The 25,961-nt window shown below is 44.3% G+C and overlaps 1 protein-coding gene across 1 annotated transcript in view; it reads left to right on the top strand.

The window, feature by feature from the left end:
- Positions 1-705: 705 nt before the first annotated feature.
- RPH3AL (rabphilin 3A like (without C2 domains)) overlaps positions 706-25,961 on the top strand; it is a gene marked incomplete at its 3' end in the record, with an annotated part of 45,417 nt that continues 20,161 nt past the window's right edge. The window contains exons 1-4 of the mRNA XM_081314371.1: positions 706-925; positions 9,634-9,751; positions 11,429-11,572; positions 17,138-17,267. Coding sequence (XP_081170497.1) covers positions 9,675-9,751; positions 11,429-11,572; positions 17,138-17,267 — 351 coding nt within the window. The 5' untranslated portion in view covers positions 706-925; positions 9,634-9,674. The remainder of the gene's footprint in view (positions 926-9,633; positions 9,752-11,428; positions 11,573-17,137; positions 17,268-25,961) is intronic.

The following is a 25,961-nucleotide window of genomic DNA, read 5'->3' as shown; positions in this document are numbered from 1 at the left end:
GATGCATCAAATCTGTCTTTGTGTCACCGCGGTGAAGTGTGAGTTAAAATGCATGGCAACACCATCAGCTACCTGGCCAGAAACTTTATTAAACTTTGAGATACAGCAGTCCTTGACTCTCAACATTTGCTTAGTGGTTATTCAAAGTTACGACAACCCTGAAGAAACTAACTTATGACCATCCTTCACAGTTACAACCGTTGCAGTATCCCCATAGTCACATGATCAAAATTCAGACGCTTGGCAAGCGGCTTGTATTTATGATGGTCACAGTGCCCCAGGGGTCACGCGATCCCCTTCTGCGACCTTCTGACAAGCATAGTCAAATGGAGAAGCCGGATTCGCTTATCGACCATGTTACTCCCTTAACAACCAGGCTGGTTGATTTAACTATGTCGAGAAAGGTGGTAAAACGGGGTGAAAAACTCACTTAACAATGGTCTCGCTTAGCCACGGAACTGTGTGTGGGGGGGTGCGCGCTCAATTGTGGTCGTAAATCGAGGACTGCCCGTGAAATGGAATATTTATTTCCTTCCCTTGCAAGGAAAGGATTTAGCACCTCCATGAACCTATTTACAATGGGGGGGGGAGGTGGTGGGAAAAATAGGAGTCCACCCTCTGAGTCACATTTCCTTTTTCCTGCCTAGTCAGGAGTCAATCTGGCCTCTTCCTCTGGCCGGCTTTGCACAGCCGTCACACCCACACAACAACACAACCGGAGGAACCTGAATCCGTTCCGGTAATCCAGTCCGGAGTTTGCCTCCCGCCTTCGGACGGTTGGCCCCTGTATTTATTTAATGGTTGATTAGCAATATTGAGTTTTTGTGTGTGTTTTTGCAGAGCCTGGCTGTCGCCGGGGGTCTCGCACGCGCCTGGGGCTCCTGGCTGCTGGACACGGCCCCCCCCACTTCTCTCTAGCCTTCAGGTGAGTGTGCAAAATCCGTGAGTGTGTCAGGGCCGTGCAAAATACCTTCTTTTCCTCCCCCCCTTTTTTTTTTTTGCAAAAAGGCAATTTTCTCTCCTCCAGATGTGGCGGGACGCCCCCCTTCTCTTCTAAAGGCCCGGGGGTTTTGCAGCCTCTGCAAAGCAATCAAATCTCTCTCTTTCTTCCTTCCTTCCTTCTTTCTTTCTTTCTTTCTTTCTTTCTTTCTTTCTTTCTTTCTTTCTTTCTTTCTTTCTTTCTTTCTTTCTTTCTTCCTTTCTTTCTTTCTTTCTTTCTTTCTTTCTTTCTTTCTTTCTTTCTTTCTTTCTTTCTTTCTCTCTCTCTCTCTCTCTCTCTCTCTCTCTCTCTCTCTCTCTCTCTCCCCTCCCTCCCTCCCTCCCTTCCTTCCTTCCTCTCTCTTTTTGTTAAATACTTTATTTTAAAAAGGAAGAGAAAAATAAGAAAGCTTTCCTTTCCTTTTGCTTCCTTTCGGGACACTCCCCAGAGGCCTGAATAATAAAACGGCTTTTTTTATTTGCTCGCTCGCTTTTGTTTCGTTTCGTTTTTTTCTTCCAAAAGTCAGATTTCCTTGTTGGGAACTGCGTCGCCTTTGCAGACCTGTTGAGCTTCGAAAAGAGCCGATCAAAGTTCAGCTTGCCAAGATTATTATGCAAGCTGATGTGGACAGCGGAGGGAGTCCTCGTTTTACGACCACGAGGGGGTGGGCGGGAGTCCCCAGCAAGAGGGCTGTGGAATTAGGAAGTGAATTTTATTTACCCGGTTTGACGAGCTTTCTTGCCAAGGTGGTTAAGTGAGTCACCCCGGTGGTTAAGTGAGTCACACGGTCGTTAAGCGAATCTGCCTTCCCCCCCCACGGACTTTGCTTGTCAGAAGGTGGCAAAAGGGGATCATGTGACGGGACACTGCAACTGCCATAGGTACAGGTAATCTTCAACTTACGACCACAACTGAGCCCAAAATTTCTGTCGCTAAGTGGGACATTGGTCAAGCGGGTTTTGCCCCATTTTATGACCTCCCCCCCTTTTTTCCCCCGTGGTGGTGAAGTGAATCACTGCAGTTAAATTACTCATGCAGTTGTTAACTGAATCCGGCTTCCCCATTGAGTTTGCTTGTCAGAAGGTTGCAAAAGGGGATCATGTGATCCTGGGATTCTGCAACCGTCATAAATACAGGTCAGTTGTGTCCGAATTTTGATCACGTGACCACGGGGGATGCTGCAACGGTCGTAAGGGTGAAAAACGGTCATAAGTTGCTTTTTTTTCAGTGCCGTTATAACTTTGGTCACTAAATGAACGGTTGTAAGTTGAGGACTTCCCTGTATTGCTTTGAAGGGGTTGTGGCAAGTGTGGTTTAGAGTGTAAAGTGTGTGTGTGTGTGTGTGGGGAGGATGCCCTGTGGAGCCTGAAGCCTCCCTCCCCCCTGCTTTGTGACTCTTCTTGATTTGTGGGTACATCCAGAGTGTGTGTGCAAATAATGCTTGACTTACAACCGTTCACTTAATGACTATCGTATTTCCCTGAAAATAAAACCCAACCGGAAAATAAGCCCTAGCCTGCTTTTTCAGGATGCGCATAATATAAGCCCCATCTCCAAAATAAGCCCCAGTTAAGAGAGCCAAATGGATGCATTTAGTACCGTATTTCCCAGAATATAAGACCCAACTGGAAAATAAGCCCTAGCTTGATTTTTTGTCAGGACGCTTGTAATATAAGCCCCCCCCCAAAATAAGCCCCAGTTAAGATTGTCAGAAAGACGCATTTAGTACTGTATTTCCCTGAATATAAGCCCTAACCGGAAAATAAGCCCTGATGCCTCTTTTGGAGCAAAAATTAATATAAGACCCGGTCTTGTTTTTGGGGAAATACGGTATTTGAAATGACAACAGCACTCAAAAAAAGTGACTTATGACCGGTTTTCCCACTTAACAACGGTCGCAACCTCCCTGTGGCCACGTGATCAAAATTCAGGTTTCTTGACAACCAGGGTATATTTAGGATGATTGCAGCGTCCCCATGGTCCTGGGATCCCTTTTTATGATCTTCCCAGCTGGCTTCAGACAAGCAAAGTCAATGGGGGAAATTGGTTTTGCTTAATGACTGTGATTCACTTAGTGACTGCTGTGATTTGCTTAACAACTGTGACAAAAAGGTGCTAAAAATTGCACGTGACTCCAATTTTAACGACCACCTCGCTTAGCAATGGGAATTCTGATCCCAATTTGTGGTTGTAATTCAAGGGCCTACCTGTAACAACAGGTAGTCCTTGATTTGCAACTGTTCATTTAATGACTGTTCAAAGTTACAAAGGCATTGAAAAAAGTGACTTAGGACTGTTTTTCACATTTAATGACCTTTGCTGCAGCCCCAGGATAACGTGATCAAAATTCAGACGCTTGGCAATGGGTTCATACTTACGACCGGTGCTGTGTGCCAAGGTCATGTGATCCCCTTTTGCGACCTTCTGACAAGCAAAGTCAATGGGGAAGCCAGATTCGCTTAACGACCATGTTACTTATCAACTGCAGTGATTTACTGAAGTGTGGCAAAAACAGTTGTAAAATGGTGCAGAACTCACTGAACCAATGTCTCACTGAACAACAGAAATTTTGAGCTCCGTTATGGTCGTAAGTCAAGGACTCCCTGTAATGGGAAAGGGACTACTACTCTGAGGAAAAAAGGGGGAAGGAGCCATAAGATGACCGCCAGGACTAAGTGGGAAAGGGGTTGGGCTCAGAGTGGGGAAATTCACCTCAGCATGGAAACCCCTGAGGGATTTGGGGCCAGGCCCTGCTGTTTAGCCCAACCTACCCCACAGGGTTGTTGTTGTTATGAGGGATAAAGAGGAGAAGTTCTGGAGTTCTTGAAGGAAATCTACATAATTAAATGACACGTCACGCATCGGTGATGAGTTTGGCCAAAATCCTTGGCCCTGTCAACGAAATGAAATGCAAATGAGTGAGTACGGGTAGTCCTCAATTTATGACTACCATGGAGCCCAAACTTTCTCTTGCTAAGGAAGACGGTTGCTAAGACAGTTGTGCCCCATTCTGCAATATTTCTTGCCACGGTTGCTAAGCAAACCACCGCAGTTGTTAAGTTAGACACACGGTTGTTAAGTGAATCTGAATAATTACAACATACTCCTCGACTTATGGGCACAATTGAGCTCAAAGTTTCTGTTGCTAAGTGAAATATGAGCTTTGCCCTGCTTTACAACTTTTCTTACCGTTGTTAAGTGAATCATTGTAATGTTACGTTAGTAACATAACTGTTAAGTGAACCGCTACAGTCACAACGGATTTCCCTTTGACCTGGCTTGTCAGAAGTTCGCAAAAGGGGATCATGTGACCCCAGAGGACACTGCGACTGTCATAAATATGAGTCAGTTGCCAAGCCTCTGAATTTTGATCACGTGACCGTGGGGATGCTGCGATGGTCGTAAGTGAAAAATGGTACTAAGTCACTTTTTCAGTGCCATTTTGTAACTTTGGTCACTAAATGAGCGGTTGTAAAGCGAGGACTACGTATAGGTAAATAAATTATAAAATCAAATGAGTTCAGGACTCGGGTGCGAGGTTTCCATGCAAAGCCACAGAGAGACTGAACACAAAGGCTTGTCCCCGTGAGGTATATTTCGGAGTTAGTGAGCCTTTGGGACTGCAACTCCCAGAATCCCTAGCTTTCCACCTCTTGGGAATTCTGGGACTTGCAGTCCAAACACCTGGAGGTGCCATTTCGTGTGAGTGAGGAGGGGGCAGGGAGGGCAGGCTGTCTGGTCCTTCACCCTAATCTCCTGGCTGCTGGTTGCTGTGGCCTCTTCCTAGCAACCAGGGCTGTTTGTCCAGGTTGCCATGGTTGCTTCCTGGCATAATCAAAGTTACCCAAGGTACTGGCAAGGAAGCTGGGGTGGGGTAGGTGCAAAACCAGGCCTGGAGTTTTTTCTGGATGGATTAAAGTTCTCCAGTTGGTATTGCCTTACATTGCTTCTTGTCCCTGCCTCCCTCCTCCATTTTTCCTTATTTACCTTGCCTTCTTTCCTCCTCCCTATTTCATTTCCTCCCTCTCTTCCTCCTTCCCTCCATTCCTTCCTGTTCCTTTTTTTCTATTTTTTTCTTTTTTCCATTCTTGTCTTTCCTTTCTTCTCTCCCTCTTTCCTTTTGTCACTTCCCTCTATTCCTCCTCCCTGCCTCCCATTTTCTTTCTTTCTTTCTTTCTTTCTTTCTTTCTTTCTTTCTTTCTTTCTTTCTTTCTTTCTTTCTTTCTTTCTTTCTTTCTTTCTTTCTTTCTTTCTTTCTTTCTTTCTTTCTTTCCTCCCTCCTTTCCTCCCTCCCTCCTCTCTCCCTCCCCCCCTCTCTCTATATATATGTATATGTATATGTATATATATATACTTTCTTTTTCCTTATCTATCTTTTCTTTCTTCCCTCCTTTTTTCCCTTCCTTCTCTCCCTCCCTCCCTCCCTCCCTCTCTTTCTCTCTCTCTCTCTCTATATATATATGTATATGTATATGTATATATATATATATATATATATATATATATATATATATATATATATATATATATATATATATATATATTCTTTCTTTTTCCTTATCTATCTTTTCTTTCTTCCCTCCCTCTTTTTCCCTTCCTTCCCTCCCTCCCTCCCTCCCTTCTTTCTTTCTTTCTTTCTTTCTTTTTTTCTTTCTTTCTTTCTTTCTTTCTTTCTTTCTTTCTTTCTTTCTTTCTTTCTTTCTTTTTTTCTTTCTTTCTTTTCTTTCTTCTTTCTTTCTCTCTCTGTCTCTCTCTCTCTATATATATATTTATATACATACATATATATATATATACTTTTTCCTTATCTAACTTTTCTTTCTTCCCTCCCTCTTTTTTCCTTCCTTCCTTCCTTCCCTCCCTCCCTCCTTTTTCTTTCTTTCTTTCTTTCTTTCTTTCTTTCTTTCTTTCTTTCTTTCTTTCTTTCTTTCTTTCTTTCTTTCTTTCTTTCTTTCTTTCTCTCTCTCTCTCTCTCTCTCTCTCTCCTTCCTTTTTCTTTATCTTTTCTTTCTTCCCTCCCCTCCCTCTTTTCCTTTTTCCTTCCTCCCTCCCTCCCTCCCTCCCTCCCTCCCTCCCTCCCTCCCTCCTTCCCGCCACCTGCTGTAAAAACCAAAAGAGATTCAAATAATGAGAATTATAAGGGGTCCCCAGTCAAAGGCAGGACGTCTAATATCTCAGAATTAATAGATTCTACACCCGTGTGGCATAGAGACAAACCATGCAAAATTAATTTGATGAGCCCTTTTTGCCCTTTTGCGCGGCTCATGCGTCTTGCTTTTCTGGCCGGTGGGTCTCCCTTGCAAGCCTCTTCGCTCTCATCCCAAAAATAAAGGCTAGCTTCTTCTTTATTCTGACCTCAGCTGCTACTAACTTTCCTTTGAGTTTAAAAGTCAGTGGAAGCTGGCTTGCTGGACTCCATCCTTCAGCATCCTGTTTATTTCCAAGAATGCCTCATACGCCTCCTCCTCCGTTGGGAATGAAAGGGCGACCCACTGAGGCCCACTGAGAAATAAACAACGGCCGGGTGAGGCTGCTAAAGGCCCCCATTAAAACAGAAGGCCATTTTGAGGCGGGGTCATGTTTAGGACGAGGGCTATTTGTTGAGAGGAGCCCATGACGAAGCAGGTCATAACTATTTATTAAATTTATATACCACCCATCTCAACCACAAGGTGACTCTGGGCAGCTTGGCATGTTAAAACGGGTGGTAAAATAACGAAAGTAGTAAGAAGCCGAGTAGAATTCTGCCAGTTCATCTGCCTCAAGATGAAACCGTCTCTAACCCCTATACGCTCTTAAGCTTGCACTGCACTCTCAAGAGGACTACAGCCTTGTGCAGTTTTATTTTCCGTGGGCAGAGGGCTTTTTAGGGAAATAAATTGGGCACCCTGTTTGAAAGGGAAGGTTTGCCCTCCTTTGTTCTGGGCCCCAATTGCTAGGGCAGATAAGGTGGGTTAGTCTGTGCTTCTGTTCCGGGTTTTGACCGGTGTTTCCCAGCCGACAGTGCCTAGGGAATTCTGGGAAATGAAGTCCACCCCTCTTAAAGCATGCTGGCTGGGGAATTCTGGGAGTTGAAACCCACTCATCTTAAAGAATGCTAGCTGGGGAATTCTGAGAATTGAAATCCACCCATCTTAAAGCATGCTGGCTGGGTAATTAATCATCATCATCATCAACCTAAGATATGCAGATGATACCACTCTAATGGCAGAAAGTGAAGAAGAACTAAAGAGCCTCTTGTTGCGGGTGAAGAAGGAGAGTGCAAAACTTGGGTTGAAACTAAACATTAAGAAAACCAAGATCATGGCATCCGGCCCTCTCAATTCCTGGCAAATAGATGGGGAAGAAATGGAGGTAGTGACAGATTTTATTTTCCTGGGCTCCAAGATCACCGCAGATGGGGACTGTAGCCAAGAAATTAAGACACTTGCTCCTGGGGAGGAAAGCCATGGCAAATCTAGACAGCACACTAAAAAGCAGAGACATTACCCTGCCAACAAAAGTGCGTTTAGTCAAGGCTATGGTCTTCAATGTATGGCTGTGAAAGTTGGGCCATAAGAAAGGCTGAGCGCCAAAGAATGGAGGCCTTTGGACTCTGGTTCTGGAGAAGACTCCTGCGAGTCCCTTGGACTGCAAGGCCATCAAACCGGTCAGTCCTGGAGGAGATCAACCCTGACTGTTCTTTAGAAGGCCAGATTCTGAAGCGGAAACTCAAATCCTTTGGCCACCTAATGAGAAGGAAGGACTCACTGGAGAAGAGCCTCATGCTGGGAAAGGTTGACGGCAAGAGAAGAAGGGGACGACAGAGAAGGAGGTGGCTGGATGGAGTCACCGAAGCAGGAGGCGTGAGCCTAAATGGACTGCAGAAGATGGTAGAGGACAGGAAGGCCTGGAGGAACGTTGTCCATGGGATCGCGATGGGTCAGACACGACTTGGGTCAGGCAAGGCCATCAAACCGGTCAGTCCTGGAGGAGATCAACCCTGACTGTTCTTTAGAAGGCCAGATTCTGAAGCGGAAACTCAAATCCTTTGGCCACCTAATGAGAAGGAAGGACTCACTGGAGAAGAGCCTCATGCTGGGAAAGGTTGACGGCAAGAGAAGAATGGACTGCAGAAGATGGTAGAGGACAGGAAGGCCTGGAGGAACGTTGTCCATGGGATCGCGATGGGTCAGACACGACTTCGCAACTAACAACAAAAAGTTGGAAGGGACCTGGGAGGTCATCTAGTCCAACCTTCTGCTCAGGCAGGAAACCCTGTACTATTTTAGACAAATGTTTCTCCAATCTCTCCAGTGATAGGGCATCTACAGCTTCTAAAGGCAAGCTGTTCCACCGGTTAATTGTTCTCACTGTCAGGAAATTCCTCCTTACTTCTAGGAGGAAGTAGTTGATTAGTTTCCATCCATTGCTTCTTGTCCTGCCTTCAGGTGGTTTCTGCCTGGGGAATTCTGGGAGTTGAAGTCCACCCATCTTAAGACATGTTGACTGGGGAATTCTGGGAGTGGAAATCCACCACTTTAGAGCATGCTAACTGGGCAATTCTGGGCATGGAAGTCCGCTCATCTTAAAGTTGCCAAATTTGAGAAACCCTGGTTTAAATTCTGGCATGTTGTAAGCACAATCCTCCAGTTTTCGTCTTGTGTGACGGACGGATGCACACTTGATGCTGGGAACCAGTGGCTGATTCATAGGGCCTTTGTCACCCTGGGAACATAAGAGACTGGTAAAATATTATTATTATTATTAATTTTATTTGTATACCGCCCTTCTCACAAAGGACTCAGGGCGGTGAACAGGGCAGTACATATTAAAAGACAAAATACAAAAATTAAAATATGCTTTTTCCTGTCAGCAAAAGAGGCCAAAGACAAAACTGTTTGTATTTTCAGTACTGCTCGGGTGAGGCCTTGACTCTTTCTGGATGACAGGAAAACTGTCAAGAGGCAAAACACTGTTTGCCTTTTTTTCTTTTTTCTTTTAAGAAGAAAGATTATGTGAGAATATATTTTTCTACACTGCGGGGGGAAAAACATGCTGAGAAAGTCAGAAGCCGAATGAACAAAACAATAAAAGTCTTTCATGGTTATATCCACGTTGCATTTCTAGCAACAATACAGGGAGTCCTCGACTTACGAGCATTCATTTACTGACCGTTCGGATTTATGTCACTAAAAAAATTGATCGATGGTGGTTTTTCAAACTTACGACCGTTGCAGCATCCCCAGGCTTACGTGATCAAAATTCAGACGCTTGGCAACTGACTCGTATATATGATGGTCGCAGTGTCCCAGGGTCATGTGATCCGCTTTTGTGACCCAGGCAAATGACTCACATTTATGACGGTCACAGTGTCCCAGGGTCATGTGATCCCCTTTTGTGACCAAAGTCAATGGAGGAACCCATATCCACTTAACAACCGTATAACTAATGTAACAACTGCAGTGATTCACTTAGCAACTATAGCAAGAAAGGTCATAAAACGGGCCAAAACTCACTTTGTCTCACTGAGCAACATAAATTTTGGACTCAATTGCAGTCATAAATTGAGGACTTCCTGTTCTTCTGTGTAAAACTTGGTTTGTAAAATTTTGGAAAAATTAACTTTTTCTCCAAAATAATCCCTTTCTCTCTCTTTCTCTCTCTCTCTGCAGGTTTGACTTTGCCTCGTGTAGGCCCCAGGGCTGACCAATCCATGGCAGAAACCATTTTTGGTAATGGCAATGACCAATGGGTGTGTCCTAATGACCGGCACCTGGCTCTCCGCGCCAAGTAGGTGGATCCGTAATTTTTCCATCCTTTAATCCAGTGGGCTTCAAATTTGGCAACTTTAAGACTTGTGGACTTCAACTCTCAGAATTCCTCAGCCAACCCTGAGGAATTCTGGGAGTTGAAGTCCACAAGTCTTAAAGTTGCCAAGTTTGAAGACCCCTGGTCTCGATCTAAGCCTGCGGTTTCATCAAAATGGCTGGCTGAGGAATTCTGGGAGTTGAAGTCCACAAGTCTTTAAGTTGCCAGGTTTGAAGACCTCCGGCTTTAATCCTTTAATGTTGATAAGCGGAATCTTTTCACATTAATTCAGGGGAACATCTTCAACCTGGCTTGTAGAACTGTTCACTGTAAGGTGGGAATCGGTCTTGGAGAGTATCTATACATAGTCCTCGACTGACGACAATTTGAGCCTCAAATTTCCGCTGCTAGGCGAGCTTGTTTCTTTGCCCTGTTTTACAACCTTTCTTGCCCCCGTTGTTAAGTGAATCTGGCTTCCCCATTGGCTATGCTTGTTATACTGTAAGTTCGCAAAAAGGGGATCCCGTGACGTGGGACACTGCCACCATCTTAAGTACATGCCAGTTGCCCAGCGATTGAATTTTGATCATGTGACCGTGAGGTGGTTTTCTCAGAAGCACAGAGCTGGAAAGGGACCTTGGAGGTCATCTAGTCCAGGGCTTTTCAACCTTTTCACCCATTGTACCACTTTTAGGATATGGCAACATCCGAGCACCAGCAGTCGCCTAGCAAGGTGTCAAAAACTTGATGACCAAAAAAAAAGGAAAACAGTGATGAAGTACAGGTAGTCCTCGACTTACAACAGTTCGCTTAGTGACTGTTCGAAGTTACCATGGCACTGAAAAATGTGCCCCCCAAGCCACAGCCGAGCAAGATCCCTGCCTGCCCGCCCGGCGGCGCTCTTCCTCCTGTCCGAGGTTTTCATTGTTGTGAGCATTTCTGTTGAGGATTGGCAGCGGGGGTGGGGTGGGGGGGGGAAGTTTGGTTTTTATTCTCCCCCCCCATCTGCTGGGTGGTTGCAGCAGGTTTTGGTCCCTTCACATGACCCTGGAACACTGTGACCGTCATAAATATGAATCAGTTGCCAAGCATCTGAATGTAAGTCACAAGACCCTGGAGATGCTGCAACATTCCAGCTGATCGGCGGTTCTTCTGGCTCAGCAAAAGCGCCGGGATCAGCGCTGAGCTCCAGCTGGATCCTGGCGCTGATCCTGGCGCTTCCGCTGAGCCCCAACAGCCCTGCAGCTCCCGCCGTCTCTCGCTCAGGCTTGTGCGGTGCTGCCATCGGTTCAGCTCATTCCCCTCCCCCGCTACCACTTTCTTAGGATGGACGCGCACCACCTGCCAGGTGCCCATGTACCACAGGTGGTACCCGTACCACTGGTTGAAAAGCCCTGTTTCCAGTCCAGCCCCCTGCTCAAGCAGGAGAACCTATACATCTCAGACAAATGGCTGTCCGGTCTCTGCTTAGAAACTCTAAAAGCGCTCATTAAAAATAAAAATTGAGCCAACCCGCATTGAGATATGCAAATGCTGCGTTTAAAGGAACAGAAACCCCGACTGGCTGGAAAAAAAAGTCAAAATTGCTCCATTTCCTTTGCAGGCTTCAACCCCGACTGGCTGGAAAAAAAAGTCAAAATTGCTCCATTTCCTTTGCAGGCTTCACAGCGGCTGGTCGGTGCACACTTTCCAGACGGACCGTCAGAGGAAGATGCAGGCACTGGATCCGAAGGAAATGGAGGTCATTCTGGCGGTCATCCGAAGAGCCGAGAAGCTGGACATAATTGAGCAGCAGAGAATTGGGTATCTGTCTGTCTGCCTCTCTTTCTCCCTCTCCCTCTATCTCTGCCTCTTTAGTTATCTGTCTGTTACTTTCCCTCCCTCCCTCTCTCTGCCTCTTTCCATATCAATCTGTCTGCCTCTGTTTCTTTCACTCTTTCTGTGTCTCTGCCTCTTTCCCTGTCTGTCTCTTTCTCTCTGTCCGTCCGTTTGTCTGTCTACCCATCCATATCTATCTATCTATCAATCTATCTATCTATCTATCTATCTATCTATCTATCTATCTATCTATCTATCTATCTATCTATCTATCATCCTGTCTGTCTGTCTCTTTCTCTCCGTCCGTCCGTTTGTCTGTCTACCCATCCATATCTATCTATCTATCTATCTATCTATCTATCTATCTATCTATCTATCTATCTATCTATCTATCTATCTATCTATCTATCTATCTATCTATCTATCATCCTGTCTGTCTGTCTCTTTCTCCTACTCTGCATCTCTGCATCTTTTCCTATCTATGTATCTGTCTGTCTGTCTCTCTCTCTTTGTCTGTCACACTCTCCCTCTATCTCTTTCGTTCTCTCTATTTCTTTCTTTCTTTCTTTCTTTCTTTCTTTCTTTCTTTCTTTCTTTCTTTCTCTCTTTCTTTCTCTTTCTCTTTCTCTTTCTTTTTTTCTTTCTTTCTCCATGTATCTCTGCCTCTTTCCCTATATATCTCTCTGTATCTCTATATCTCTGTATCTCTGTCTATATATACGTATATGTATATGTGTGTGTAAGTATATATATATGTATGTATGTGTGTGTGTGTGTGTGTATATATGTATGTGTGTGTGTGTGTGTGTCTCAGTGGGTTAGGACACTGAGCTTGTCGATCAGAAGGTCGGCAGTTTGGCGGGTCAAATCCCGAGTGCCGCGTAGCAGAGTGAGCGCCTGTTACTCGTCCCAGCTTCTGCCAACCTAGCAGTTCGAAAGCACGTAAAAATGCAAGTAGAAAAATAGGGACCACTCTGGTGGGAAGGTAACGGCGTTCCGTGCGCCTTTGGCGTCTAGTCATGCCGGCCACATGACCACGGAGACGTCCTCGGACAAGCGCTGGCTCTTCGGCTTTGAAACAGAGATGAGCACCGGCTCCTAGAGTCGGAAACGACTAGCACGCATGTGCGGGGGAACCTTTACCTTTACATATATATATATATATATATACATATATATGTATATGTGTGTGTGTGTGTATATGTATGTTCTACGCGGGAAAAAACCCGAATAACCAAAGATCCACATACAAACACCCGCGAAAACCTCAGAAAACATATATATATATATATATATATATATATATATATATATATATATATATACACACACACACACACACACACATATACATATATACATATGTATATACTGTATAGTGTCTTTCTTTCCTTACCTACCTACCTACCTGTCTATCTGTCAAGCTTCTTAACTGCCCATCTTCCTGATGGAGGAGCTCTGGATGATACCCCCCGCTTCCATTTTATTCCCCTCTGGAATGAGTTATGTATTTTATTGATTTCTTTAAAACATTTACAGCTAGTCCTCAGCTTACAGCCATTCATTTAGTGACCGTTCAAAGTTACAGTGGCCCTGAAAAAAGTCAGTTATGACCACTTTTCACACTTACGACCCTTGCAGCATCCACACGATCACATGATCAAAATTCAGACGCTTGACAAGTGACTCGTATTTATGACGATTTGCAGTGTCCCGAGAGGGGTGTCACATGATCCTGTTTTGCGAACTTCTGTCAAGCAAAATCAATGGGGAAGCCAGATTCACTTAACATCATGATTCACTTAATGACGGCAGTGATTCAGTTAACAACTGTGGCAAGAAAGGTCATAAAATGGGGCAAAACTCACTAAATGACTACCTTGCTTAGCAAAGGAATTGTTGGGCTCATTTGTGGACGTAGGTCGAGGACTACCTGTATATAGCGACCCATCTTGTAAGCATCTGATAATGACAGGTGCAAAACCAGCTGTAAGTCAGGTTAACCATCCGAAATAGCTAACCAGATGCCACTAGCTGGACGACAGTGGCAGGGCGTGAATAGAAATGGCATCCAGGATAGACTGCTCCTGCACGTGGAGGTTCACTTTTGTTGCTGATAGCCTTTTTCTTTCCTTTTGTTCATGAACAGGGTTAGCCCTATGCCATTATGTAATAGATCTGCAGATGTTGAAGTCAGCTTTATAACTGTGATTGTTTTTTTTTTGCAATGATGTTTTGGGGGTCTTTAACTATGTTTGCTGAACAAGCCATAATGGGCTATAGGTTCAAAATTATTTGATCATCATGCAATTATAGGGGAGGGAAAAACCACACAACTGTTGCTTAACATAATGGTGAAGCCAATTAGTATCTTTGGATTCACTTTTTTATTATGTAATGTATAAATAGATAAACTCTGGATATATGTCACTTCAGATAATGCTCAAAGCCAGGTTTAGTAAACAATTCATCTACTGAGACACATTAGTTTTGTGTTTTGTAATCCCAGGTCCCATATACAAGCCCCAAGGCTTCTTTTCACTGTGGCATTACCGTGCAAATAATATAATAATATACATTTGTGTCCTTTCTGCAATGATGACATGCACACCTGAAATGATGATGATGATAACAACAACAATAAAAAAAAGTTGGAAGGGACCTTGGAGGTCATCTAGTCCAACCCCCTGCTCAGGCAGGAAACCTTATACCATTTCAGACAAATGGCTGTCCAGTCTCTTCTTAAAAACCTCCAGTGTTGGAGCATTCACCGCTTCTGGAAGCAGGTTGTTCCACTGGCTAATTGTTCTAACTGTGAGGAAATTTCTCCTTAGTTCTAGGTTGCTTCTCTCCTTGACTAGTTTCCATCCGTTGCTTCTTGTCCTGCCTTCAGGCGCTTTGGAGAATAGCTTGACTCCCTCTTCTTTGGGGCAACCTCTGAGATACTGGAGTACTGCTATCGTGTCCCCCCTCGTCCTTCTCTTCATTAGACTAGACCAGGGGTAGGCAACCTTGGCTCTTTTGTGACTCGTGGACTTCAACTCCCAGAATTCCTGAGCCAGCCATGCTGAGGGGAAAGGGAGAGGTTTCCAAGCTGAGCCACGCTGGCTCAGGAATTCTGGGAGTTGAAGTCCACGAGTCATAAAAGAGCCAAGGTTGCCTACCCCTGGACTAGACATACCCAATTCCTGCAACCGTTCCTTATATGTTTCAGCCTCCAGTCCCCTAATTATCTGTGTTGCTCTTCTCTGTACTCTTTCCAGAGACTCAACATCTTTTTTACATCGTGGTGACCAAAACTGGACGCTGTATTCCAAGCGTGGCCTTAACAAGGCCTTGTGAAGTGGTATTAGTACTTCACGTGATCTTGATTCTATCCCTCTGTTAATGCAGCCTAGCACTGTGTTGGCTTTTTAGGCAGCTGCAGCACAGGGCTGGCTCCTATTTAAGTGATTGTCCACTAGGACTCCGAGATCCCTCTCACAGTTACTACTATTGAGCAAGGTACCCCCTGTACTATACCTGTACATTTGGTTTTTCCTGCCTAAATGTAGAACCTTACTTTTTTCACCCTTGAAATTTCATTTTGTTAGATAACACCCAATGTATGTCTTGTCCGGTGAGGTCACAGGCTTGTTCTCCTTGAAAGGTAAATGGCCAAGCTGAGTTTTGTAGCTGGTTTTCTACCTTCTGGAAATAATTGAGATAATAATCCTGCAGCGCTCAGTGGGGTTAACGCTCTGTATTCTTTGAAACTTTTTTTTTTTAAATTGCAGCCGGGATGACAGTTCTAAAGTGAATTACAACCTTAAAGATTTACTGCTGAAAAATCTTTAGCCATTGATGTCACTACTGCAAGGAACCTACCGTATTCTTTTCTACTTTCTAAATCCCTGAAAAACTGCATTTTGGGGCGAGGATAAAGTGACTTTGAATTTCGTGGTGGGCCGACTCCATTACATTAAAAAGAAATAGATTTTTTTTTAAATCCAGTAACTCATTCCTTTTTTCATTGTCTGGGGTGTTTGAAATGAAAGCTATTTATTATCTCTTTTATCTGTCTGCTAAAGGATTTGGAAACCTTTTAACTTTCAAGGTCGGTGGCGTTAAATCTGGCAGGAGGGATTTGAGGAAAGTAGCAGAGATTAGCCCTCGTTTGGAAGAACTAAGCCGCCAAGTCTTGCACATTTGCGGTTTAACGCTTGCGCTGAAAGTTCCCGTCCAATGCACACGTCCCGACTGTGAGAATGGGAGATGAAGATAGCTTGTTTATCTGTAGCCTGAATCGTGCCTGTGTTAGGATGAGCTGTTTCCTTTTAAAGTTCTATAACTTGCTTTAAAAATAATAACACGCATAAAAAAATATAGTGAGGATTGAAAAATTATATACCTATTGTCAAAGAAAAGGAAAAAACACATCGGGTAGTCCTTGATCTACATTCATTCAGTGACCATTCAAAATTACAACAGCACGGAAAAAAGAAGTCCTAGTGGACCATCCCTTAAATAAGAGCCAGCCGTGTGCTGCGGCTTCCAAAAAGGCCAACACAGTTCTAGGCTGCATTAACAGAGGGATAGAATCAAGATCAGGTGAAGTAAGAGCCTTGGTGGAGCAGTGGGCTAATGCCTCCTTAAGTAACACCAGCTGCCTGCAATTAGTGCAGGTTCGAGTCCCACCAGGCTCAAGGTTGACTTAGCCTTCCATCCTTCCGAGGTAGGTAAAATGAGGACCCAGATTGTTGGGGGCAATAAGCTGACTTTGTAATAATGCCGCTTGGGTGTGTGTGTGAAAGCCCTAATAAGCAGGCATATACATAGAATGAAGGCTACTGCTAAGCTTGTAAGCCGCCCTGAGTCTTCGGAGAAGGGCAGGATATAAATGGGATAAAAAAAAAGTATAATGCCTCGGTAAGGCCATACCTGGAATACGGCATCCAGTTTTGGTCACGATGTAAAAAAGATGTTGAGACTCTAGAAAGAGTGCAGAGAAGAGCAACAGATGATCAGGAGACTGGAGGTTAAGATATATGAAGAATGGTTGTTGGAATTGGGTATGTCTAGTTTAATGAAGAGCAGGACTAGGGGTGACATGACAGCTGTTTCCCAATGTCTCAGGGGTTGCTACAGAGAAGTGGGAGTCAAACTATTCTCCAAAGCCCCTGAAGGCAGGACAAGAAGCAACGGATGGAGAGAAGCAACCTGGAACTAAGGAGAAATTTCCTGACAGTGAGAACAATTAACCAGTGGAACAGCCGGCCTCCAAAAGTGGTGAATGCTCCAACACTGGAAATTTTTAAGAAGAGACTGGACAGATTTGTCTGAAATGGTAGAGGGTTTGCTGCCTGAGCAGGGGGTTGGACTAGATGACCTCCAAGGTCCCTTCCAACTTTACTATTATGATTATGATTAATGCGAAAAAAGTCGCAATACGACATGTCACGTGACGTGGCGGGTTTGACACCCGTATCCTAGATCCTTCAGTTCCATTTGCACGCCGTGTTTGGGGCCCACGGAGCGGCGCCTGTTCTGACAAGAGTTTCTGCCTTGCAGGCGCCTGGTGCAACGGCTGGAGAACATGCAGAAAAACGTCCTGGGGAATGGGTCAACTCAGTGCCTGCTCTGCGGGGAAGGCCTGGGGTTTCTGGGGAGCACGGCCGTGTTTTGCCAAGACTGCAAAAAGGTAAGCCGAGTTTTTTTTCCCCTGGCTTCGGCTGCGACCGAGGAAAGCTGAGCCTTTGAGGTGTTCTTTTCAAACATGCTTTGGTGGTAATAATAATAATAATAATAATAATAATAATTATTATTATTATTATTATTATTATTATTATTATTATTATTATTATTATTATTATTATTATTATTATTATTATTATTATTATTATTATTATTAGCCTCCGTTCATTCCGCCGGGACCTGAAGACCTGGCTCTTCAAGCTCTCTGGCCCAGGCTGAGAATATTTTTAATTTTAATTTTAACTGGGTTTTAATTTTCTCAGGGTTCTATTTAATCTCTTTAATTTGTTTTAACGTTTGTATTGACTGTTTTTTAAATGCCCTGTAAACCGCCCTGAGTCCTTCGGGAAAGGGCGGTATATAAATCTAAATAATAATAATAATAATAATAATAATAATAATAATAATAATAATAATAATAATAATAATAATAATTATTATTATTATTATTATTATTATTATTATTATTATTATTATTATTATTATTATTATTATTATTATTATTGGAAGGGACCTTCGAGGTCATCTAGTCCAACTCCCTGCTCAGGCAGGAAGCCCTATACCAGTGGTGGCGAACCTTTTAGAGACCCAAACTGCAACCCAAAACCCACTTATGTATCCTTGGGTGCCGGGTGGGCGTGGCCCATTGGGTGGGTGTGACCCTTTGGGTGGGCGTGGCTGCGGTGGTAACGGCAGAATGGGTGGGACTAAAAAGTTCAATCATTCAATTCCAACTTTGCGAGATTTTTTTTTCTCATGAAAAGTTGACACTGATTGATTGAACCTTGGTGGAGCAGTGGGCTAATGCCTCCTTAAGTAACACCAGCTGCCTGCAATTAGTGCAGGTTCGAGTCCCACCAGGCTCAAGGTTGACTCAGCCTTCCATCCTTCCGAGGTAGGTACAATGAGGACCCAGATTGTTGGGGGCAATTAAGCTGACTTTGTAATAATGCCGCTTGGTGTGTGTGTGTGAAAGCCCTAATAAGCAGGCATATACATAGAATGAAGGCTACTGCTAAGCTTGTAAGCCGCCCTGAGTCTTCGGAGAAGGGCGGGATATAAATGGAAATAAAATAAAATAAAAATAAAAATAAACCTTTTTTTTTTTGCACACGGCGGCGGAGGCCTAAAGCGAAAGAGGGCTCTGCGTGCCATCTGTGGCACATGTGTCATAGGTTTGCCACCACGGCCCTATCCCATTTCAGACAAATGGCTGTCTAGTCTCTTCTTAAAAACTTCCAGTGTTGGAGCATTCACCGCTTCTGGAGGCAGGTTGTTCCACTGGTTAATTGTTCTAACTGTCAGGAAGTTTCTCCTTAGTTCCAGGTTGCTTCTCTCCTTGATGAGTTTCCATCATTTGTTTCTCGTCCTTCCCTCTGGTGCTTTGGAGAAGAGCTTGACTCCCTCTTCTTTGGGGCAGCCCCTGAGATACTGGAAGACTGCTATCATGTCACCCCTTGTCCTTCTCTTCATTAAACTAGACAGACCCAACTCCAGCAGCCGTTCCTTTTATGTTTTAGCCTCCAGTCCCCTGATCATCTTTGTTGCTCTTCTCTGCACTCTTTCCAGAGACTCAACATCTTTTTTACATCGTGGTGACCCAAAAGTGGGTGCAGTATTCCAAGTGTGGCCTTACCAAGGACTTGTAAAGTGGTATTAACACTTCACGTGATCTTGATTCCATCCCTCTGTTAATGCAGCCTAGCACCATGTTGGCTTTTTTGGCAGCTGCAGCACACGGCTGGATCGTATTTAAGGGATTGTCCACTAGGACTCCGAGATCCCTCTCATGTTTTTGTTTTTTTGCAAGCGACGCTGGCAATACATCCACTCCTGAAAACCTGCTTAATCCCACCTGGCTAATCCACGTAAAGTCCTCAACTTACAATCTTTTGTTTAGCGACCGTTCGAAGTTACAATGGCACTGATTAAAGCGTCTTGGCCATTTTTCAGACTTAATGATCGTTGCAGCATTTGCTGAGTCGACCTTGAGCCGGTCAGGATCGAACTCCAGGCGATGGGCAGAGTTATCCAGCGATACAGCTAGTCCTCAACTTATAACAGTTCGTTTGGTGACTGTTCACAGAGACAAGGGCCCTGGAAAAAGCGACTTATGACCGTTTCTCACATTTACGACCGTTACAGCAGAGTTGTGAAGTGAATCAGTCCAGTCCTTAAGTTAGCCACCCAGTCGTTAAGTGAATTTGGTTTCCCCCGTTGACTTTCCGTGTCCGAAGGTTGCCAAAGGTGATGACGTGACTCTGGGACCCTGCGACCGTCATAAATACGAGTCAGTTGCCTAGCGTCCTAATTCTGATCACGTCACCACGGGGATGCTGCAACGGTCGTAAGTGTGAAAAACAGTCATAATTCCCTTTTTTCAGTGCTGCGTAGCTTGGAACGGTCGCTAAGTAAACTTTGGAAGTCAAGGATTACCTCAGTGATGTTTCCTGTCATATATTTTTTTTAAAGTTTTTATTAATGTTTTCATACAGTTCAGTACTCATTCAACAAACGTGTTGTCTGAGTTTATCATTCACTAATACAAATTTAGTTCCTAATCCTTTATTCTTTTCGCCATCCGTTGGTAAAATAAGTCCCAAGTTTGGAAAGTATTTTGTTTCTTCTTTTTCTTTCAACCTCAAAGTGAGCCTGTCCATTTCTGCACATTTTAGTATTTTTTTTTCCAATTATTTTTTCCTCTGGTGGTATTTCTTCCTTTTTCCAGTGTGGTGCGAATATGATCCTTGCCGCTGTGATCACATGTAGAATCAAGTATATACCTTGTTTATCAGCCGTTTCTGGCCTTATGTCTAATAAAAAAAAGTTCAGGTTTAAAATCTACCTGTTTTCCCTCACATCTTTTCTAGCCAGGCGTGCATTTTTGTCCAATACCTCTTTGCTTTAACACAGGCCCACCATACGTGATAATTAGTCCCTGACTTGTGTTTGCATTTCCAACATCTATCTGACATATTTTTAAAATAATAATAATAATAATAATAATAATAATAATAATAATAATAATAATAATAATAATAATAATAATAATAAGAAGAAGAAGAAGAAGAAGAAGAAGAAGAAGTTGGAAGGGACCTTGGAGGTCATCTAGTCCAACCCCCTGCTCAGGCAGGAAACCTTATACCATTTCAGGCAAATGGCTGTCCAGTCTCTTCTTAAAAACTTCCAGTGTTGGAGCATTCAGAACTTCTGGAGGCAGGTTGTTCCACGGGTTAATTGTTCTAACTGTCAGGAAGTTTCTCCTTAGTTCTAGGTTGCTTCTCTCCTTGGCTAGTTTCCATCCGTTGCTTCTTGTCCTGCTTTCAGGTGCTTTGGAGAATAGCTTGACTCCCTCTTCTTTGGGGCAGCCCCTGAGAGATTGGAACACTGCTATCATGTCACCCCTCACCCTTCTCTTCATTAAACTACACATACCCAGTTCCAGCAACCGTTCCCTATATGTTTTAGCCTCCAGTCCCCCAATCATCTTTGTTGCTCTTCTCTTCTCTAAACATTTTTGCTAATCATGCTAGTGGCAAGATTTTCTTTTTTTTAAATTTGGAGGGCGGCCCATGTCTCTGGGCTTTCTTTGTGGTCTCCCATCCCTGGATTGAGCAAGATCAGCCAAGGTTGGGTGCTGCTGACTTCCCCGGAACAATTTCGAATATTCAGCTCCAGCAGGAAAATCCACAAAATACTTTTGCAGCACTTTATGGGGGACAATCCAGACCAGAATCAAAAAATAGGAAAAGAGTGATCCAGCAGGAAAATTGAAAAAGTGGGATCTTATTTCTTTTTCTTGTCTTTTCCTTTATTCCCTTTTTTTAAGTTATGAGAAAGGCAAAAGTGTTGGGATGGCTTGTATGAGGAAAAAGACTTAAATACTTAAGTGTAATGAAAATCTTAACCAGTAAGAATGTTTGAAATATTGTGGGGAAAACAAACTTAAATAAGAATTTTAAACAGCATCTATGATGAGGCTATCAAGATGATCAGTTAGAAAAGAAGCTATTATTATTTGCAGCAATATTAGAAGACTGTCTATATTTAATTGTTATTTATCAAAATAATAAGAATTGCATTCATGCAAGGTTGGCAAAAGACATTTTTGGAAGAAGAGAGCATCAAGCAAATCTAATTATGTGGACTATAGAGTTATAAAAACTACTTGTTATTGATTGTTTTTTAAATGTAAACCTAGACAACACGATGTTTACCAAATACAGTATTCTCAGTGGGTTAGGATGCCGAGCTTGTCGATCAGAAGGTCGGCAGTTTGGCGGGTCGAATCCCGAGTGCTGCGTAGCAGAGTGAGCGCCTGTTATTCGTCCCAGCTTCTGCCAACCTAGCAGTTCGAAAGCACGTAAAAATGCAAGTAGGAAAATAGGGACCACTACGGTGGGAAGGCAACAGCGTTCCGTGCGCCTTTGGCGTCTAGTCACGCCGGCCACATGACCACGGAGACGTCCTCGGACAAGCGCTGGCTCTTCGGCTTTGAAACGGAGATGAGCACCGGCCCCTAGAGTCGGAAACGACTAGCACGCATGTGCGGGGGAACCTTTACCTTTACCTTTTATAGAAAAAATAATAAAACATTTTTAAAAAAAAAAAGAAAAAATGGGATCCGATCCCCATTTCCTCAATCCCAGTTTGCTGGGCCGAAGAGATTTAAAGAGGGAGCTATTGTAAAGCAGAGGTCTTCAAACTTGGCCCTTTTATGACTTGTGGACTTCAACTCCCAGAATTCCTCAGCCAGGCATGCTGGGAGTTGAAGTCCACAAGGCAGAAAAGGGCCAAGTTTGAAGACTCCTGTCTTAAATCTAACAAACAAAATGGAGGCTGGCTGAGGCATTCTGGGAGTTGACGTCCACAAGTCATAAAAGGGCCCGGTTTGAAGACCCCTGCTGTAAAGGGTAAGGGGAGAGAGAAGGGTCAGCTTGTGCAACCACAACCCGACCCCAAAATTTCTGCCGCTAAGTGAGACAGTTGTTTAAGTGAGTTTTGCCACATTTTTACAAACTTTCTGTCAACGCTGCTAACATCGAATGCTATTGCTTGACAAGAGATGAAGAAGTAGCTGTTTCATATGTTAAACTTGTGTCTTGCTTTAAGACTACTAGTGTATTGTTCTAGTTTAAGGTTAGGAGGGGAGGATGAGTAGGAATGCACCTTCAAGGCTATTTCTCTCACTAAGAAGATAAGGCTTTGGCGGTCTTCTAACGGAAGGGAAACTGATTCTTTAAATTCATTGGAGAATATGATTAATGACAAAATTAGAAAGGTGGAGAACTGTGTTTTAATATATTGTGCAAGGGGGCAGAGATTGCAGATTCCAGCTTCCTTCAAGCAAGCATTTGCTGGTGTATTGGGCTAATAAAGGACATTTAAGGTAAACAATGCCTCAGAGTCACTTGAAAAGCCCGTACGTTGGAAACGTGACACTTTCCTGCCACGGCTGTTAAGTGAGTCACACGGTTGTTAAGTGAATCCAGCTTCCCCACTGACTTTTGCTTTGCCAGAAGATGACCCCATGACCCTGGAACACCGCAACCATCATAAAGACGAGCCAGTTGGCAGGTGTCTGAATTTTGACGGTGTCGCCATCACAATGCTCAGTGTGAAAAACGGTTGTTAAGTCTCTTGTGTCCAGTGCCGTTGTAGCTTGGAACGGTCAGTCAACGAAAGGCGGTAAATTGAGGACAACCTGCAGTTTTGGAGTGATGGGATTTGTAGTCCAACAGGTGGCTGGCGGGGGGGGGCGGTCTGGCCATTCTCTTCCTGCTCCGCCCCTCCCACCTCCTCACAGCTGGCATCAATCAAAGCAGAAATTCCGCAGTTAATTAGTCTATAGCAGGGGTCGGCAACCTGACAAAGGAAAAGAGCCACTGGGAACCGGTTCCATCACACATAAAAAAAAGTGGGAGCCGCGTGCGTGCGTCCGTGCACGCGCAAAAAAACATTTTACGCATGCGCAAAACGGTTTTTTCTTGTGCATGCGTGGAGGTGCGCAGTTGCCATTTTTTAAATGTGTGATGGAACCGGTTCCCGGTTGTGCGACGGCGACGGCCCGTTTGCAGAGCTACTGCCTTCGGCAGCCTGCAAACCTGCCGCGACAGCTTTCCCAAAGAGCGGCGCCGCTGCCCGTTCACGCAGAAGTGCGCGCGCACCTCTCCAAAGGTTTGGGGAGGTGTGCGCGCACCTCCGCTCGTTCGGAGAGGTGCGCACGCACCGGGCAGCTGGGAGCCGCAGGAGACGGCTCAAAGAGCCGCATGCGGCTCCGGAGCCGCGGGTTGCAGACCCGTGGTCTATAGATTTAAAAAGGCTCCCGATTATTCTTGGTCCTCCCTTTGAACTGTTAAAATTAGCATTTTGGAAGATTCCCCAAGGCTTTGTATTTTTGTTTTCTTTTATTTTTTAAAAAAATTGGGTTTTAATGAGCTGTCAATAATCTCCACAAAATTTATTTATTTATTCATCCATCCATCCATCCATTTATTCTTTCTCTCCCTCTCCCTCCCTCCCTCCGGCCTTTCTGAATTGAAGAAAAAATTGTTTCCCGGGTGATATTGCAGGCTGCTTTTTTAAAAAAAAAAATAGTGTAGCGTGTTGTGTGTTTTATTTTTATTTTTTTTGAAGTAATGACAAAGGAAAAGCACTTTCCCGGATTTGCAGATTTTATAAGCTCCACCAGAGGGAGGACTCGGTATCCCAATGCAATTTAGCGTGATCCTATTTTTTTTTACAGAGATGAGTAAAATTAGAAAACCGGAATTGAGTTCCGAATAAGAGGACAAAACTGCTCGGTAACTCTGGAGTTAAGCTCAGTGAATCTGCTTTCAGGGGAAGCCATTCGTTTAGCCGCCGTACGACTTTGCCAATGGCACTGAAAAAGGGGGAGTCACAACGACTCCTCGCACTTACGACCGTCGCAACATCCCCCGTGTTCACATGATCAAAATTCAGGCGCTTGCTTCTTGTCCTGACTTCAGGTGCTTTGGAGAATAGATGGGACCCCCTCTTCTTTGTGGCAGCCCCTCAAATCTTGGAAAACTGCTATCATGTCCCCCCCCTCTTCATTTAACTAGACCAGGGGTCAGCAACCTCAAACAGTGAAAGAGTCACTCGGAACCACTTCCCTCACAAAAGGAAAAACTGGGAGCCGCAAAAAATATGTGTGCATGCGTGTACATGCGCACATGCACAGAACAGGGTTTGACTGAAGAGTAGAGCCAAGGCGAGATATGCGCCTACCCTGCATATTTGAATTCATTGGTTGAACTTTTTTAGTCCCACTTTTTTTTTTGGACTGCACATGGCAGAGGACCAGGAGCCGCAGGAGACAGCTGAAAGAGCCGCATGCGGCTCCGGACCCACGGGTTGCAGACCTGTGAACTAGACATACCCAATTCCTGCAACCGTTCCTTGTATGTTTTAGCCTCCAGCCCCCTGTTCATCTTTGCTGCTCTTCTCTGCCCTCTTTCCAGAGTCTCAATGTCTTTTTTACATGGTGGTGACCAAAACTTGATGCAGTATTCCAGGTGTGGCCTTACCAAGGCCTTGTAAAGTGGTATTAGTCCTTCACGTGTTCTTGATTCTGTCTCTCTGTTAATGCAGCCTAGCACTGTGTTGGCTTTTTTGGCAGCTGCAGCACACGGCTGGCTCCTATTTAAGGGATGGTCCACTGGGACTCTGAGATCCCTCTTGCAGTTACTACTGGTGAGCAAGGTACCACGTACTGTAGCTGTCCATTTGGTTTTTCTTGCCTAAATGTGGAACCTTTTTTGGATGAGGCACCCGCCCCCCCCCGGTTGACTCTTTTCAACCTCCCGTTACCGATCGGCATCCTATTCCATCTGTGCCTGCTGTGGATATGGCTGGCAGCGTTAATTTACAGGCGGCTTGCAGGGAAATGGTTAATCCATCTTGCTGTGGATTGATTTTTGTTTTTATTCTCTCTTATTGAGTGCTCCGTTTGATTTTATTCCTTCGGTTCGGCCTCACAGCTCTTTTGAAATCTTCATGATCTTTTTTGCCCTGTGGGCCCGTTCGGATTGTCCAGATGGCTGGAAAAAACACCGGCGCTCTCTTGCTTTTGCTGACTGATCTTGAAATCCGACGAACCCATAAAAGGCTAGTATTGCCTTTGCTGTTCCTTCGGGGCATAAGCAGAAGGACCCAGATTATGGGTGATCCTACAATATTCAACCAGGTCCGGGTTTAATTTAATTTAATTTAATTTATTATCATTTCTATACCGCCCTTCTCCCGAAGGACTCAGGGCGGTGTACAGGGCAAGAATAAAACACAGAAATTTACAAAAATTAAAAAATAATTAAATGCATGCCCGATTAAAATACAATTGATACATAATAAAAACCCCAATAAAAATGATAAAAACCCCACCAATCCCCCCTCAGGCCAGGCCGGCTTGCTCGAACAAGTATGTTTTCAGATCGCGGCGAAAGGAGCGCAGATCGGGCGCCGTCCGGAGCTCAACCGGTAACTGGTTCCATAGCTCCGGGGCGCCCACAGAGAAGGATCTCCCCCTGGGGGCCACCAGACGGCATTCTCTGACCGGTGGCACCCTGAGGAGGCCCTCTCTGTGGGAACGCACAGGGCGCAGGGAGCTTGATGCCGGCAG

The sequence above is a fragment of the Vipera berus genome (assembly GCF_964194415.1).
Source record: "Vipera berus genome assembly, chromosome: 1".
NCBI lineage: Eukaryota > Metazoa > Chordata > Lepidosauria > Squamata > Viperidae > Vipera > Vipera berus.
The sequence above is the reverse complement of the archived record's forward strand: the minus strand, read 5'-3'. Positions and strand labels throughout refer to the sequence as shown.